Here is an 18,211-nt window from a genome sequence, read left to right on the forward strand (position 1 = left end):
GTAAACCAACAACCCAATTTCTCACAGTCCCAAAAAATAAACCAATAAATAAATAACAAAATACTTGTCTACACATATAATACTTAAAAGTATATTTGGTGCTGCAAACAGACTTTTAGAATAGAAAGATGAATTGATTTTCAAGGGGCCCCAAACTTTATGACATTATGACACTCGAAGTGTCCTAGATTAGAAACTGTACTGTACCTTACATCCTCTCCTATTCGCAATACGGATAGCTGTATGGAGGAAAATGAATGACACACAGCCTTTGCACAGCCTCAGCAGAATAGACGGAGCCTTACCAGCCTTGCCAGAGCGTCCCTGTGTGGGGAGAGAGCGCGGAGAGCCACGCAACGCGGACAGCAGACCCAGAGCCCCGCCACCAGTCGCGCCGCCGCCTTGGGACTACGTTTCCCATCAGGCTCAGCGGCGGCGCGTTCCCCGACGCAGCTGAAGCGCCGGGAGGGGCAGTACAAGTGTGAGAGCCCTCGGTGGAGCGGGTGGGACACACAGCCTTTGCACAGCCTCAGCAGAATAGACGGAGCCTTACCAGCCTTGCCAGAGCGTCCCTGTGTGGGGAGAGAGCGCGGAGAGCCACGCAACGCGGACAGCAGACCCAGAGCCCCGCCACCAGTCGCGCCGCCGCCTTGGGACTACGTTTCCCATCAGGCTCAGCGGCGGCGCGTTCCCCGACGCAGCTGAAGCGCCGGGAGGGGCAGTACAAGTGTGAGAGCCCTCGGTGGAGCGGGTGGGACACACAGCCTTTGCACAGCCTCAGCAGAATAGACGGAGCCTTACCAGCCTTGCCAGAGCGTCCCTGTGTGGGGAGAGAGTGCGGAGAGCCACGCAACGCGGACAGCAGACCCAGAGCCCCGCCACCAGTCGCGCCGCCGCCTTGGGACTACGTTTCCCATCAGGCTCAGCGGCGGCGCGTTCCCCGACGCAGCTGAAGCGCCGGGAGGGGCAGTACAAGTGTGAGAGCCCTCAGCGTCGCGGGACGCGAGCGGGACGCCCGGGGCTAAGCCCGGGCAAAGGGCGGGCCCTCTGTGGCCCTCCGAGGACCACAGAGGACGGGACGGGCCACCCCGCTGACATCTATCAACGCAGAACACTCCCCAAGTAAGTCTCCTACGCACGCTGTCCCTATTGGAGATTGTATTGTTACCCTATTGCTATGTCTACAAGGGGCAGTCGCAGCAAGACCGCTGCAGGAGCTGGGAAAGTCACCGGGCCAATTGACAACTTCATTTTTAAGGCCAATGAAGCTATCGATCATGGGATCTCATTATTGGAGCGCAGAGTGTCTCTGGAACTGGCCCAAGCCAAACGCTCCTCCTTGGGTCTCCTTGCTACAGCAAATACACCCATTAGACATAACTCTGCTGACAGCGCCGCCATTATTAATGCCAACGCAGAGATCCACACCATGCCTAACACCGTGGATCTATCAGTAACACAACTTCTCTCTGACTCCTTACGGAGTCTGGAGAAATCACCTAACTTAGATGTTACTGATAATTTTAACACAGAACTGGATCGCGCTACAAACTCTATCCCTGCAATGAGTTTTCCTGAGAACTCGGACATTATACCCATTGTAGAGTCTCAAGAACTTCTTACTTCATTAACTGAGACCACACGTGATCATGCTATCGACCCAATTTTGTTCACAGATCTCAATCCCATGGCTACAAATACTTCCCCTCCACAAGCCTTAGCTACAACACACATACTCGTGGATTCAACCCCCAATTCAAGAGCAATGCGAGGGCTAAGGGAAGGAGCGGTACAGAAGCAGAAACCGCCCCAAGGCCCAAATATATCTACATCCAATAGAAGCCCTCTCCCTCAAAGAAAGCAGGGGAAAAACCCACCTAATAACCAAAAAAAAGGCTTGTAAAAAATCTAACGCAGGATTAAGTAATAAAGGAGATCCATCCCCTAAGGAGGGGTCTTATAAAGACTGCCCCTCAACAAACCAACTTATAACAAAGGTTGGGGAAATTATATCTGCCCATCTTGCCACCATCGAAAAGAGACTAGGGAATATGGAAAAACAACTGAATGAATTAAGCGCCCTAGTTAAAAGCCCATTAACCAAAGATACCCCAGTCTTAGTGGCAGCTAAACCTCACACTCAACCTCCTTCGGGACAAGCCGTGAAAAAACCAGCCCCAGCCCCTAGCATCACACATAAGCAAAATTTACCCCCAAAGGGAGTCACAAATAAGCCAAACACACCCATCCAAAATACAATCACACAGGGGAAACAACCTAACCCAACACAATCAAAGGGGGATACCACTAGCATTTCTAAGGACAGGAATAAAGGCAATCAAAGAAGATTCCATGCTAACTTGCCACCCGGATCTAGTCCATATGTAGTGGTAATGACGGGTGTCCCTGAGATACCGGACAACACCGAAGAGCCACCCTGGTCTCTATTAAATAAAGTTAGCTTCTGGTTGAATAACAACAGACCCCTACCCTCATATTGTAGGAGTAAAATCCTAACAGTTAGAAGAGTACCATGGGTGGGTCGAGAAATACAGAAAACACAAGGTGACTGTGTGATTGTTAACTTCGATGACCCGCGCACTGTAGAACATATCTGCTCATGGAGAAGCGAGGGGTATAGTGAAGGCATAGAAACAAAACATCTCTCCTTTTTCTATCCATCTAGGAGATTCAACCAGCACCATAATGCCTTTGAGAGAAACTGGTGTCACACGGGGCAAGAAGTTGAAGGAAACAACTGGGGTGAGTGGGAGTCAGATAATAACTATAGACATCCCTATAGGAACATACCAAGCAGAGATGCTTACTGGGGTATACCAGTTTATAACAGATTCAGCAGTCTCGATATGGTTGATTGACTTCCTCCATCTCTTCCGGGGCTGCTGAATACTGAACTGGAGGGAACAAAACAGGGCTGCCCCGCTGAGTTGGTTAAAAACATAGAGATGGTTGCTAAAGAAACATTAGGTACCCAACTGATCCAAAACCACCCGACACTGCCACTAGTAAGGGAAGACAAACTAATGGATAATAATGTAGGATGTAAGACAACTATCCTTCCAGACCCACATATTCATAAAAACCCTGATAGTGTACTAACGATTGTTAGCTGGAATGTAGCCGGACTGCAACAACGGGTATTGGACCAGGAATGGTTAAAATTCATATCTAACAAAGATATCATAATGTTCCAAGAGACATGGGCTACTTCGGAAATAACTATAGAGGGTTTTGAATGCCACAGCATTTGTGCTCAAAAGCCAGCTTTTGGTCGCCCCATGGGAGGCTTGCTGATTGGGTTCAGAATAACTCTAGGGGGGGCTATTAGGCCAATACCAACTAAGAGCCCAAATATTCAAATCATCAAGTTTACTTGCAGATCATCGGTACATTTGATCAATTTTTATAATAACGACTTTCACTCGACCCCCAATAAAAACTATATAGAGCTATTCGAGAACATAACAAGGATATCTGAATCAACCAAGAACTGCGCAAGCAACGGGATCATCTTAGCTGGAGACTTCAATGCTAAATTATCAAGAACTAAAGCAAGTACTAACCAACTAGATAGGGCCACCAAACGCGGGAATGAATTGAAAAACTTCATAAATACCCATACCCTATCAAATATAATGGACACATTTACACATAGTGATACTGCTTACATTCCAACCTTCAGAGGGAGAGATTTTTCCAGCACAGTAGACTACATCTTTACCTCTGTGGAACTACTAGATAAAGTCATCCAAGCTGGAGTGGTAGAGACAGCCTTTGGCGACCATAACGCACTTGAACTCAGTATAAGGATGGGCCCGACCCAAATACCCACCCGCACTTTGGGAGCAAGAGATATCATGCCATCAACAGACAACCTTAGGCTAAAGTGGAAAGGGGTGAACTGTGAATCCATTATGGATATAATTACTAATAATCATCAACCAACAGTTTCTTCCTGCCTACTTACGGATGGGAATTACCACAGGATAATTGAAGACTTTGAAAACTTGTGCCAGGTGATTAAAACTCTTCTGACAGTCCCCTACAGGAAAAATAACGACGAACCCAGATGGTTCGACAGTTGTTGCTCAGCGGCAAACAAGGCACTTCGCAAGGCATTAAATTCCAAACCGAGAGACCTTGCTGATGTACGGACCGCCAGGCATGCCTACAAAACAGCCATAGGGACAAGGAAGGCTGCCATGGTAGAGGATCAGTGGAAAGATCTATCAGTTTCCGCTACTATGGGAAATGGTGCAACTTTCTGGCCCGCTGTAAGGAAGATGCGGGACATGGGTAAACAGCTGTCACCAATCAGCTGCACCATTTCAAGTCAGAACTGGGAGCAACATTTTTCCAATATATATGCTAACCCCGCTGCTCCTGTAGAAAACCAAAATCTTGACAAGCTGAGCTCACTTGACATAACCCTGGGGGAGGTCCTTTTGGCCATTAATCAAAGCCTGGGGAACAAGGCACCTGGGCCGGACGGCTTCCCAATTGATTTAATCAAACACAGACCAGAATTTTGGGGGCCTATTCTGGTTAATGTTTTCAATAGCGTACCGCTGGGTACCATCCCTGCTACCTGGTCCACAAGCACAATAGTGCCTATATACAAAAAAGGTGAAAGATCTGACCCTGCAAATTACAGGCCCATCTCACTCTTAGACAATACCCTGAAAATCTTGGGTCGGGTGTTGTACAACAGAGTGAATGATTGGGCCGAAGAAACAGGGGTGCTAGACAGGTGTCAGATGGGCTTTAGAAGTAGGGTCGGGACAATAGAACAATGCCTGAATCTCAATCTTATAATAGGCAAATACACCATAGCCAAGGCTGCTCCTATTTACCTAGCCTTTATGGACTTGTCGTCCGCATTCGACCTTGTGAATAGGTCGAAATTGTGGGCGACATTACTTTCCTATGGCCTTGATGAACCCTTGGTACACTTTCTAGCCTATCTACATGCGGACACTAAAGCCCGGGTACGAATTGGAATGGATGGCGAAACATCGGGGGCAATTGAGGTAGAAAGAGGCGTCCGACAGGGGTGCGTTTTAGCACCCCTGTTATTCATCATTTACATAAACGGTCTGAGTGACTCCCTGAAAGAGACGACAACGGATGTCCCGAAAATCCAAGGGAACCCGCTACCCGCACTCCTCTACGCAGATGATGCGGTGATCATGGGCTTAACACCGAATGCTCTTCGTGCCCTTGTCAAGAGCTTCTCCCTTTTTATGGGGAAACTGGACCTGAAGGTGAACTTTAAAAAATCATTTGTCATGACATGCGGGCCAGGGGCTAAACAACTGAATTCCATCTCAATTGGATCAGAGAAGCTATACTCCACAAAATCATTTCCATATTTAGGCATGGTCTTTGCTGCGAACGGCCTGTGGAGTGGGCATCTCGCCCACGCCACAGGCAAGTTCTCAAAGGCCATAAATTCCATCCTTGCCTTGCCACGACCAAAAAGGTCAGAAACAACCGGGGCAATTATGAAAATCTACAAATTGCAATGTGTTCCGGTTGCAACCTATGGAGCAGAAATTTGGGGGATAGTGAGCCCATCTAGCCTGCAGACAGAAGAAAATCGGTTGTGTAGAAAAGTTTTAGGAGCTCCGATTTCCTCTTCTGGTTACATCTGTCACGCCGAGCTCAATCTGCCCTACATAACCGACTTTATTGCCACGCGACCCGCAACATTTTGGCTGTCGATTTGGGCTAATGAACGTGCCACCTTAACACAGGACATTGTATCTGAATGCCTAAACTGTGACAAGGGTATGAGCATTCCGTGGCTCCGGGCAACAAAGGAAAGCCTGGACAGTATTGGGAAAAATCAATCTTTTTAACGACCCTGCCCAGATTAAGAACTCAGATAAGAAGGTCATACAAACCGAACTTTATGCCCTCTTTAGGGAAAAGAGGTTGGAGATAGAATTACAAAAACAAACTGTTAAATTTTATGTGATTAATATAAACAATGATCTATCCCCACAACGAATACCTTTATACCTCAGACTCCCCCTGACCAACTGGGAGAGGTCGCTGCTATTTCGCCTAAGAGCTGGATCCACAAAACACTCACTCTGCTTTCCTATGGGCCACAGTACTTCGATCCTTGGGCACGAGCTAAGTCCCTGCCCTTGTGATGGTCGCAGCAGACAAAATGAACTGCATTTCTTTTTTCATTGTAAATTTTTTATGAAATATATCAAATGGTTCTTAGTTCCATATTTTAAAAAACAAAGGCCAGTTTCCCTAATTCAATCTTATCTCATGTTTTTAAACTTAGATAATGTAGATCTGATTTTTCGTGCAACCTCATTTCTAAAAGTTATTTTTTATGCACGGAAATCTATGGAACCCCCCTGAAATGCCCATGCACCCAAGAAGAATGTCTCCTATGCAACAGCACTTTGGTTACCTGTAATGTACATTGGAATGCACTTTAATAACCTGATCTTGACTGTTTACATCATCATTGCTGCTCTCTTTTCTTTTAACTATCTTTATGGCAACTGTGTAAAATTATTTTTAAAAATGTGTTTTTATGTCTATGTGACTTTTATGGATTTTTTACAATCCGAATAAAGTTTTCTTTGAATTGAATTGATTCAATTGAATTGAATTGACATGGATGGGCAAACACCTATAATTCCACAAAACGATTAAAATAGGACACTGATCAAACTAGAAAGACTCCTCCTTCACCATTAACTACTTGACTAATTGCAGATAGAGTCACGCTGAACCAGATAAAAGATACTGGGTTTTTGGTGTGATTATTAATAATAAAAGCAAAGAAAGGAAAACCAATACAGATACACTTAAAGGTGGTGCCTATGTTATGAACAGAGACCTATGGTAATTACTGAAGACTTTGAAACTTTTACTGAATATAAAGTTAAAATAGTGATCATTTCACTTAAATAAGTCTACTGATATCACAGTGCTGCACAGGATGTGAGTTTTAACCACATTACGTACCTCTGCTTGCGCTTTCGTTTCTTGAAGCAGAGCAATGATGTCAGTTTTTGACTTCACAGATGTCAAGACAGTTTGCAACTTATGTTGATCTAGTGTTGAGATCATCAACTGATCCAAGCTAAAAACAAAAGTACAACAAATGTCAATTACAGAATATTTGTGAACCAAATAAAGAAGGTATGTGTGCAAAGCATCTCTTTTTAGAAGACTCATCGCGATTGGGCAGACCAATAGACAATACAGGATCATATAATAATGATCATTACATAACTGGCCAGTTCAAGTTCTGTTTTGATATCCGGTTGTTATACAGCATGATCTAGGTGGATGATGAGAACATATTTGTCAGTTAACGTTTATGAGATACACCTCACCAAACAGAATTTACCACTGAGAGGAATTTTTTCAGTTCAAAATGGGTACTTTTAATGCTAGGACATTATAACATAATAATTATACTATACAATACTGAAATGCCATCATTAACCATACCTATACAACATTCTGTCATCTTTGATGTAATTTGCAATAATGGGTGAAATATTAATTTGATGATATATTTTATTTTTATTTTAAAGGTTTTATATAACGTTGGCTAAACCCGGATGTATCAGAGCACTTTACATGAGTGTCAGATCATAGTTGTAGGTTACATCGTTGCAAAGGTTACACAGTTATTAGAGCATGGCAACATAGTTACATGTAAGGTTGAGATAAACAATAAGCACATATACGTAAGGGAAAAAGCAGGCAAGGGGAGAGATTCAGAGGAGGGGGGTAGGAGCAGGGGAAGTAGACAGAGAATGAAGGAGGGAAAGAAGAGGGGAGGGTGAGAGACAGCATGGAAAGAGGAGGGGGAGGGCAACGGGGTACAAACCGATTAAACGAGTCAAAAGCTGCATCCAAAGTAAAGTAAGCTGTGATCCTAGGGGAAGTGGTATCATTTCCCCATTCTGTTGCGAGAGGCTCCCTTTACGCAGTGGACTCTCTCAGAGGCCTACGTACTGGATCCTTCCCCAAAAAGGGGAGAGGGAGTGCTTTGGCAAGGGGTGCCATACCATACCTCAGCTGTGAGTGGCTCCCTTGGCACTGTGGACTCTCTCAGCAGGTTCGCGGAGACTCCAGAGTATAAATATTGGTTATTTCCCCAACATGGGGTGAAGGAGTGCTTAGTCAAATGGCACAAAGGACAGGGGGCTAGGCGGTGTAGCAGGCAAGGGGAGAGATTCAGGGGAGAGTGGATAGGAGCAAGGGAAGTAGATAAATAGAGAAAGAGTACCAAAAGGGAATAAACAGCATCAGTTTAGGGAACAGATTGTTTTCTCTCTGTGGCCATGAGTTTGCCCCATATCAAAGGTAAAAACCTAGCACAGGCCATTCCAGAAACTTTGCCATTCAGGACATGAAGTACACAGTTTGTAATTCGAATTATTATTATTTTTTTCTCAATTCACCGAACTTACGCTACACATCAGCAATACAGATGTTTTCATTTTAAGTTCTTGGGTGCAGAGGATGATGCTCAGACCAAACAGTGTTTAACCCAGTCATCATCCAGGGGACATAGTTCAGAATCATGAGGCTGAGGGCGAAGATCATGAACCCAATGAAGGCCAACTCGTGGACCGCAGGGTTCTCTGTAGCGGACACGTATGTCAGAGGGAGCAGGAATAGGTTCTCCAGGACGTTCAGGATGAAGTTAATGTGGCACAAGGCGTGGTAAGTGCGGGTGGAACATGGCACATGGCATGATATATATATATATGATAACCTAATTCTCATCCAACTTTAGTCCTCAAAAAAAAAAACAGCGACATTTGCAGATTTGTTCTGGGCTTACATCATGAGCTAAATAAATTGCTACAACACTATGCACAAACATACAATTTGTAGACTTCATCCCTTTAGTGGTGCAAGAACAACTTTCAGAGAGGAGAGTGATGAGAGGAGAGTTTCCTAAACCATCTGAACTGGTGAGAGTTGAGCTAGGGAGCGCTAGTCCTACCTCCCTTTTCGAGGCTGCTTAAGCTGAATCAGGAAAGCTGTGCAACCTTAGCGATGGTTTGAGGACCAAATCACAGGCGCTATCGTGTGGAAGTGAGACTTGAAGAAGAGAAGTGGGGACAAAATGGATGGAGGCCTCTTTTGAGAAACGAATAAGGCGCCATCTTGGGGCGATGGACCATTAGCCAATAGCAGCAATATTAGGCTTGGGGCCCCGGGAAAAAATGCCAGCCCGAACAGCTGTAAATAGCTTGTGAAGTGGGAATAGGTGAGAAAACAGCCGGTCAGCCAGGGTGGGTAGACGGAGCAAGCCAGTCTACGTACGCTCTCAAGAATTCCCCGTCGAATGAATAGATGGTCACAACCTCTCCCCTCTGTGGGTTGTAGATCGAGAGGGGGCAGTCGGGGCAAGCCAGCGGCAGCACAAGATTGCATATCCCCTAACAATAGCACATATGATCACAGCCTCTTTCCTCCGTGAGTTGCAGATTGGGGGGGAGGGGGACAAAGGCAGGCAGCCGGAGGAAGTCAAACACAGTGCATGGGTCCTTCCCGCCCGCAAGTAACCACCGTGCAGCCCCAACAATACGACTCACCCATTCAACAACAGCTGAACAGCTCAAGGGCGTAGACAGCGCGGGTCACACTCGATGGCGTGTTGACACGCCAGTTGGGATGATAATGGATGACACACTAATCATCACTGATATCTCCCTGTGCCCATTAGCCTCTCAGGAGACGCGAGTCCCGCTTTGCTTCCAATTATCCAACCAGCTGGGAGGAGGGTGAAAAGGACCAGGAGACTCCCTAATCGACTCCAGACCCTCATCAGCCAGAGAGCTCACCTGAGGTTTTCACACTCAGCCTGGCAGACCGAGGAGGGTTGCAATCGCCTCGAGCCTCAAGTCGGCGGAGCGGGCGGGTGGAGATCAGATCAGCCAGACTTTAAGCCACCAAATATTCCTGGGTCACGGAGCTCCTTGGATCAGTGAAAACGCTCTGTACCAGGCCCTACAGAACGATAAAGGTCAAACATCTCAGCTCACCAGACATCAGTGTTGGAAAGGAGAAGGGCACCTCAACCAGCAAGCTGGCGGTCGCAGGAGGAGGTCAGTCCTCCATCTTAAGGTAGGCCAGTTGGGGCATTGGGTTCACGTTGTTGCTGTAGTAGTTTAGTGTCGAAGTTCTTGTAGTTTTTAGTTTTTAAGTATACGTTTAGCAATATCTTCAGAATCCTCAAATTGGGCATGTAAATGTTCAAAATGGTATCCTTGTTACAAAGATATATAGCGGAGAGGCGGTTGGCGGAGTAAAACTGGAATATTTGTAGATACAGGATCCCAAACCCGGGAGCTTCTTTACCAGAGCTCCTGCTCAGCAGCCATTTTCTTGTCCATTTTCTTCTTATAGTTTCAGCTCTGCATCTACAGATATAGGATTCAGATTTTTGTTTAAATTAAAAGGTTCTTCCTTCTGATGACATTAATTAGGAAAGATTAGTAAGTAATGTTATTAATTCTTCTCAGGTGCTACCTTTTTCATACAGGATGTACATTTGTTTGTACTTTTGTGATTAATGTAAAATTGAAAAAAATAATCTGATGTCCATACCAAGGACATCAGTATGCCTTTTTGAGTTCTGTTAATTGTATTTTTTATACTCTGAATAGGCTGAGTCAGATTTATTCAATAACCAATAAGAACAAATAAAGAATATATAAAGGTCATGATTTATCATTTGCGCTTTTTAAAGTCTAACATTTTTGTCTAAACAAGTATATAAAATGCACATGACCAGGGAATAGGTTCATACATCTTGCACATTTTTTTAGCCAGGTGTGATGTCCATGAATATGCCAAATGACAATAAGACAACTAAAGAAGACAAATGCCACAACGGTTATATCACCAGATGAACACGTACCGAAGGGAAAGACTAACACAAAATATTCACTAAAAAAAATCTCCAGTCCCCTCCACCAGTGTTCAAACCTGCATACTTGCAGTCTGCAATCTGAAGTCACTCATACTTCCCCTCCAGTTACATTTGTTCTTAACTGTTCATTATTGCCCTTTAAGGATCCTCTAGTATTCTTATTTACCCAAGTAGATGGTCCATCGCTTCCCCCTCCTCATATCATTCTAACCCCAATTTACTCACAGATAATCTAAAGCCATACTCAAGCGACAAAACATGAATTCCCTACATATTATTTACATAGTATTCTTACCTTTTGCTCAAGTCATTGATTGTCTAATCTTGAACAAAAGCTTGCATTAAATGCAAAGAAATACGATTTAGAATAGGATAGACGACAAATGTTATCTCTTAACACTAGTAAAAATGAGCAGATGATACCTGGATCAAGAAACGTTTCTGAAAAACTGGCACCAGAACATAAATTCCCCTGGATTGGCAGCTGTCAAATCTCAAATTCAGAAAAAGAAAAATAAGGTTTTTAACATTTGCCTAAAGGTTTCATGCTCAGCAAGTATATAATGGAAAAAAATAATAGTAATTCCCAATCTAAAAGTATGACATAAAATGTAACCTTTACTACATGAAAGTGAGAAAGTGACACTTGCCAAAGCAATACCTGGAGCACACTGGAATTACTCCAATTCCATGCTTAATGGCACATTTAATAACACGGATGTACAGATTAGAAAATAATGTGGTAAGGGGTTTAGCCCTTTAAGGTCTGCAAAGGTGGGAGCCTAAAGACATTAAACTGGCCAACAGGCCTTGCTCAATCATAGAATAGAATCTATCATTAGAACTGCACCAAATGGACTTCATTCACAGGCAATTCATTAGGATCATGGTATTGAGAACTTCTGCCTAATGATTAATTAAGTTCCAAAAAAGATGTTTTATCAAACTGTATTAAGAGCCTTTCAAGCTGAATGGCAGGGTGTGCTTTGACTGAAGCAACACCTATCTGAAGTGACTCAAAGATGTTTTATCTTCTTTTAGGGAGTATCACGTGGATCCCTGCCATAACACAAATCTGACTGAGACACCAATAAAGACGCTGGTATGATGAAATAAAAAACGCTTTCTAAGCCTTATTAGTGTAAATACATTAATTTTCATACAATCTGTCACATTTTGTTTCTATAGAGATGAAAGAACTCAGGACCATGTTCCTGATGAAGACCTCTTTAAAAGCATTGCTCTTATGTATATATTGAAATGATTCAAGGTTGACCGAAAGTCATTTTTTTTTTTTACATTTTAGGTAACAAAATAGTCAGAAATTAATGGTCATATCATTCACCAAAATACAAAAATAGGAATAGATCATCCAGACACTTTTATGGCCCCAAAGTCTTACAGTCTTGCAGATATTTCAGTTCAAAATACATACAGTGATACATAACATAATGTCATCGTGTTGGATTTCCCAACTGTCATGGACAAAAGCATTTATGTAAGCCGAGAAAAAAAAGAGAACATTTAGCAGTCCTTAGGTTACTTACGAGGACTATGAAAAGAGATAGAACCCTGAAAATTGGGAAAAATTTATTTCTATTCCCCAAAACCCTGGGAGCGCCTGATAAGTAATATACTTTTCAAACAGTAATGATTTTATTGCTATAATAGGAAAAAATATTTTAAAATAAGGTAATAGAAAAGGATGTATCCCATTAGTTAAATTCTGTAGTTATCCGCTGATTCATAGTTGAAAGTCCCCTTTTTATATCCTTTTTAACAAGAAGTCCTTGAAACCATGATCTAAACCCATCTAAGCTCCCAATCCAAGAATATTATAGCTATGCTTAACTCCAATTTGTATTTGTCCCAAACAGATGGTTTCAGGAAAGAGCAAGGGGAAGAAATCCTATGGACGCATGAACAGATGACAGAGGGCAACCGGTACCAAAGGTTCTGCAAATTAGGGTGACTGCAATTCATGTATTTACTGTAATTTTTCAGTTCATAAATATGTAAATGTTTTCAAATTTAAAAGATGAAATATTCTCATACCATAATATGCATCAGCTAGATTTTCAATTTTCATTTTACGAAACACAAATCGACAATTTTGTATAAAAAAAATGCAATCAATTTAAAAAAGAAGATCAAATACCTTATTGACCAACTTTTTCCAGACGATTTTCTCTCAAGGCAGTGGTCTTGTGGCAGGTCATCATCCGACGCTGAACCTGGTGTGCCACACCCATTAGCCAATAGGCTACTCACTTTTCCACTCTGTCTGCCACCTTTAGAATTGCCTGTCAGACTGGACCCATTCATGTGACAATAGCTCTGAGCAGGAAGCTCATCAGATGTTTTAGTACCACCTTCCAATTCTGTTTTGAAATGGCTTTCTGTCGCCTCGCTGGAGAAGTCCTCATTGCACAGTTTGTCAAGGTCAGGCATACTGAGTGCTCTTAGCTCCCTCAATTTAGAACGCGATAATGAGGATTGTCTGCTCGGTCCTCCTGAAGACCGGTTTCTTCTAACAGGGGGAGTTTGGAGTGATATGACCTGATCTTGGTCAGGTACACATTTCTCAACTGTAGTGGTATTTGAGTTACAGTCCATTGAATCTGCTTCAAAATGTGTTAAGGCACCACTTGATGGAGATTTCTTTAGATGTGGCGATAAGGGCACTTCATTTTGGCTGTCACTACATGAACTCAAACTCCGTCTTAAAGACCGAGAGACATCTCCAATGTTTGTTGTGCCCAAGGATATGTAACCTGAAGATCTCCTACAAAGAGGGGGTTTGGAACTGAGAACGGTGGAGTGGATATCAATAGCTTTAATAAGAGGTTTCTCAAAAGTTGCAAGATTCTCAAAAGATTTAATTCGTTGTTTTACAGAAAAAGATGGGTTGGGATCATGAGGCCAGTAAAGTTCATAATAGTAGTTTCTTTTAGCGTGCCTAGTTTTTGCTTTGCTAGGACTTCTTCTTACATTTACTGATGTTGATTCTTTATGATCTAGTTTTGGGATTGCTTGAGAAGATTCAATGTGTTGCTGCTGATCTTGAACAGTGTCAGATGGTCTTATATCTACCTTACCCTTCTGCAATATGACTGATTGGGAATTAAAATCAAAATTATATTTTTGAGCTTCTATACTGTCTGGTATAGAGTGAACCAGGTTTGAGGGAATGTGCACACTTCTATCCTCTTTTAAATTAGATAACAAGTGTGTTGGCATTGAGTGCGTTCTTGTCACTGGTCTTGATGTGTTATATGTATTAACAGATGAGTCTAGGATGACAAGTTCCATTGAATCTTCTTTTTGCTCAGGGGTCTCTGTTTTAGACCGGTCATTAGTTTTCTTTGTTTCAGGGAAAGGGACATTAGACAAAGGTGCCAAAGATGACGATAGCTTCACCTCTATAAAGGTACGCCGAATATCTTGACTTTCAGAATGTTGTTCAAAAATGCCTGGAAAATTTAATGACAAAGAACAGTTTTGGGAAACAGGTATTTCTGGGGCAACTGGTTTGTCTGTGTGGTCAACGTTTGACTGTGAATTGCAAACATAAGACCTACTCTCTTTATGGATTTCATTTGTTTTGATGATAGACTCAAGTTCTGGTATGTAATTATGTAGCAGGGTTGTCTTTTGGAGTTGTGTTATGCTGCCTTTGCTGTCCTCTACATTCTGTTTGAGGGCATTTTTTGGAATGTTAAACTGAGGGCTAGAAATGTTGCTTTCCTTTAAATGTCTGGCTGTTTCACCATTCACAATGAGGTGCCCAGACTGATTCTCATTTTTATCAGCAGACTTATAAGATGGTTCTACTTTAGGCAAAGCCTGCAGGGGTTGGTTGTCTCGTTCAGATCTAACATTATTAGATGCATTTGAATTATTTCTGTCAATCTCTTTGCTCTTTGCTAAACTATGAGTCAGTGAGACCCTCTTGGTCAAAAGTTTGGGAGATGACTGTAGGGAAGCAACTGTCTTTTTGCAGTCACTCCTGTCGTTTCTTTCAGCACTGGAGACTTCAATATTAGCTTTACATTTGCTTTTGATGGTTAGTCCCTTTAACTTTGGACCTGTTCGTAATTTGTGTGTGCTGTCTATAAGTGATTCAATGGTACTTCTAGAAGAAACTCCCTTGTTTGACAACTTTTGCTGCACCGGCAACATCTGTGGCACTGTACTCTCTTTGCTTTTATTGGGGCTGGAACTGTTGACTTTGCCCTGATCTGTGGATGCTTGAATTTTGTTTTGTCCAATTTGAGTAGTCCTATTCAAACTATCAGCTTTAATTAGGAGTGGAGACTTAGACCTGCTTATAGGAATTTTTAATGAGGGAACATTTTTATTATCCGCTTCACTTTTAGAACTCATGCAGTCCTTTTCTTTTGCTGATGCATCTCTTTGGTTTTCTTCTAAGTGGTCTGCAGAGAAGGCATGTATAGATTGGCTGCTAAAATGCCCAATATTTTTAGAAGACTCGCAAACGCCCATTGAATTAGCATTTTCTGAAATGTTGGCTCCCTCCTTCACATTTAAGTCCCTATTGTTATCTAAGTTGCTTGATGGAAAAGAGATTTTGTCAGTGATTTGATGCTTTCTGTGGTCATAATTACTGGAAAGATGAGAAGCAGAAACTTGCGAATTTTGCAAAGATATTGTACCAGCCACATCCGTACAACATTCCGAGGTTGTTGATGGAATAGAGGATTTTTCAAGCACATCCGTAAATTCACATTGATTCATTTCTGAAGGGCAAACATAGTTTTCAATGTCAATATCACTTGGCTTACTAGGAAACGACAGAGCCTCAGGAAGTGAGTGTTCAGATGATTGGGTCAGCGTCACTGGTGGGTGAAAAAGACTGCTATTCAAGGAGCAAATCTCAATCTGCTCTTCTTCCGAGTCAGTAGCATGATGTGTCTCTGAGAAATGTGAACTGGTCTCAATTGATGACAATGGAAAATCACTTGTGGAATCAGTGGGCGCTTCAATTAACGATTCCGTATCAGAGAAGGAATCTTCTGCAGCTCCGTACATAGTTTTTGAAAATGCATCACTGCAGTTGTCTAAATAATTTGATGAGGGGGAATCAGTTTCTGTCAAATTGCCAAAATTCCTTGAATAGTTACTGAGATTGTTTTTATTTACAGTGAAAACTCTGGTAGTATTAAGGGAATCCAAGACAGAAAATCCAAACATTTCTTCCATTTTGGCAGGAGAAGCATTTGCACATTCCCTTGGGTGTTCAAGTTGCTCATGTGCTACTGCTGTATTCACCTCGGAGCAGCAGGAATCAATTTCCTGAATCATCACACAGGCATTGTCTTTAATAACCTTCTCTCCACATTGTGTGTCCATAGTCTGTAAACACTGACTATTCTCAGAATAAATTAGCTCACTATCAAACTCATCAATATTTGTAACTGGACTCCCACGACAATCCTGCAAAGGACTTTGAGGTGCATCTTTTGGCTCCACTGCTGATAACAAGAATGATTCAGACAACAATGTTCTGTCAGAAAGGCATTTAGATGTGTCATTTTGAAAATGTTCCTCATATTTTTCAGGACTGGTTTCTACTGTTGGATCTTCTTTGCTTAAGTCACCCCCTGAAGACATGATGATATTGGATAATTGATTCACAGCTAAAAAACAAAAGTAAAAATACATTAAATATCATTTTTCCAAAATATCAATCGTACCAATGTAGGTCTTTATATATGTGTATTCCTAGCACAAATTATTGGCATTATACTATTTTCTTGAGCTAAATAAATGTTTGGTATGTACTGCACACTACTGACTAATCATCTTAATTAGATTTGAACAGTAAAAAAAACGTTTTATCCCTGGGAATGTGGATTCAATGATGGGTCAAACAATCAGCAAACAGATGTAACCGAAAATATCTCAATCCACAGTCAGTGTAAGGAAATCAAAAGAGGCTCCCCAGAAGGTAAGGTGAGATTACCCCAGACTATCCCCCCCCTCCACCATGTCTAGATATACTTCCTTGGTCACCCAATTTCTGCACTATAATACAAGAATTTTTTTTTTACTATACCTGTAAAGACAATTTATCAATGCAATGAAAATCTAGTTTTCTGGATTACTGCCTAATTACAAAACCCTTCCATTTATACCATAATATGGCCTAATCACAAACCACATTTATTTCGGCACCTGCTCATCCAGTTATTAGAATAAATCTGTATGATAAGAATATTTAATTAAGTAAGTTATCATTCTGGGCATTTACTTCTGCATGCAGTCGTTTAAAAAATTTTTTTTTAGAAAGAAGTGGCAGAATAGGTTTGAGTCTGGTGATCTGGAACAACAATATTTGACCACTGAGTTCACATGTGGCACAATAGAGACCTCCACATCAAAAAGAAAGTCCAGATTCTTAACTACGTTGATTGGGGACAATGAAAACCATAAATTATGGGGCCATCAATGGACATAAGAGAAGACATATTCTTGACTCAAAAAATGATAATTTCGGACTTGGAATACTTCAATTTGAGGTAATTTGAGTTTGCCAAATTCTGGATGTCAGGCAGCAGGAGTTCCAGATTTACACAAGATTATATGCATTGGGAGAATTGAACATAGATCTGGGTGTCGTCTGCATAACACTGAAGTGACACTTGTTCATCTTTAGCAGAGTCAATTAGAAGGTTAAAGTAGATGATAAAAAGAGAAGTAGATAAAACTGACACCTGTGAGATGTCCAAGGCAGCAGTAGTGGGATCTGACAGAGGCTAACAGCTTTACCTAATGTTTTAGGGCCAAAAAGGATTGAAAACAAATGATAGTTCTTCTGATGCCCCCAAAAAGTTTAATAATCACTCAATGAGAACAGCATGAGCCAGGGTGATGAAGGCTGTGGAGATACTTAAAACAACAAAAAGGGATGCCACACTCCTCTAAAAATTGTCACAATTTTTGGTCAATCACATTTTCAAGGTTCTTAGCCAAACAAGCAGGGGAGCAATTGGTAGGAAGTAAGCTGGTCTCAGGGAGGCAGGTTGGGTTATATGGTGTTGACAAGTCACACAGGCGTATTTAACCTTTTTAAGACTGAAGGACTCATAGATGGATAATTTGATGAAATATGTTACTGGTGCAAAGTGATTCAAGATTTGAGTCTCTTAAAAAGTCTATAGTATTTAGATGAATAGGGAGGTAGTCTACTTTAGATTAATCAGCAGACGGTGGAACGAATGGGGCCCA

At 42.1% G+C, this 18,211-nt stretch overlaps 1 protein-coding gene across 1 annotated transcript in view; it reads right to left on the minus strand.

The window, feature by feature from the left end:
• Positions 1-18,211, minus strand: part of PDZD2 (PDZ domain containing 2) — a 997,171-nt gene that overhangs the window by 97,424 nt on the left and 881,536 nt on the right. Inside the window, exons 19-20 of the mRNA XM_086960493.1 lie at positions 13,119-16,620; positions 7,021-7,138 (exon numbers count right to left, since the gene is read on the minus strand). Of these exons, the coding sequence (XP_086816619.1) occupies positions 7,021-7,138; positions 13,119-16,620 (3,620 nt within the window). The remainder of the gene's footprint in view (positions 1-7,020; positions 7,139-13,118; positions 16,621-18,211) is intronic.

The sequence above is a fragment of the Lissotriton vulgaris genome, chromosome 3_1, assembly GCF_964263255.1.
Source record: "Lissotriton vulgaris chromosome 3_1, aLisVul1.2, whole genome shotgun sequence".
In the NCBI taxonomy this organism is placed as follows: domain Eukaryota; kingdom Metazoa; phylum Chordata; class Amphibia; order Caudata; family Salamandridae; genus Lissotriton; species Lissotriton vulgaris.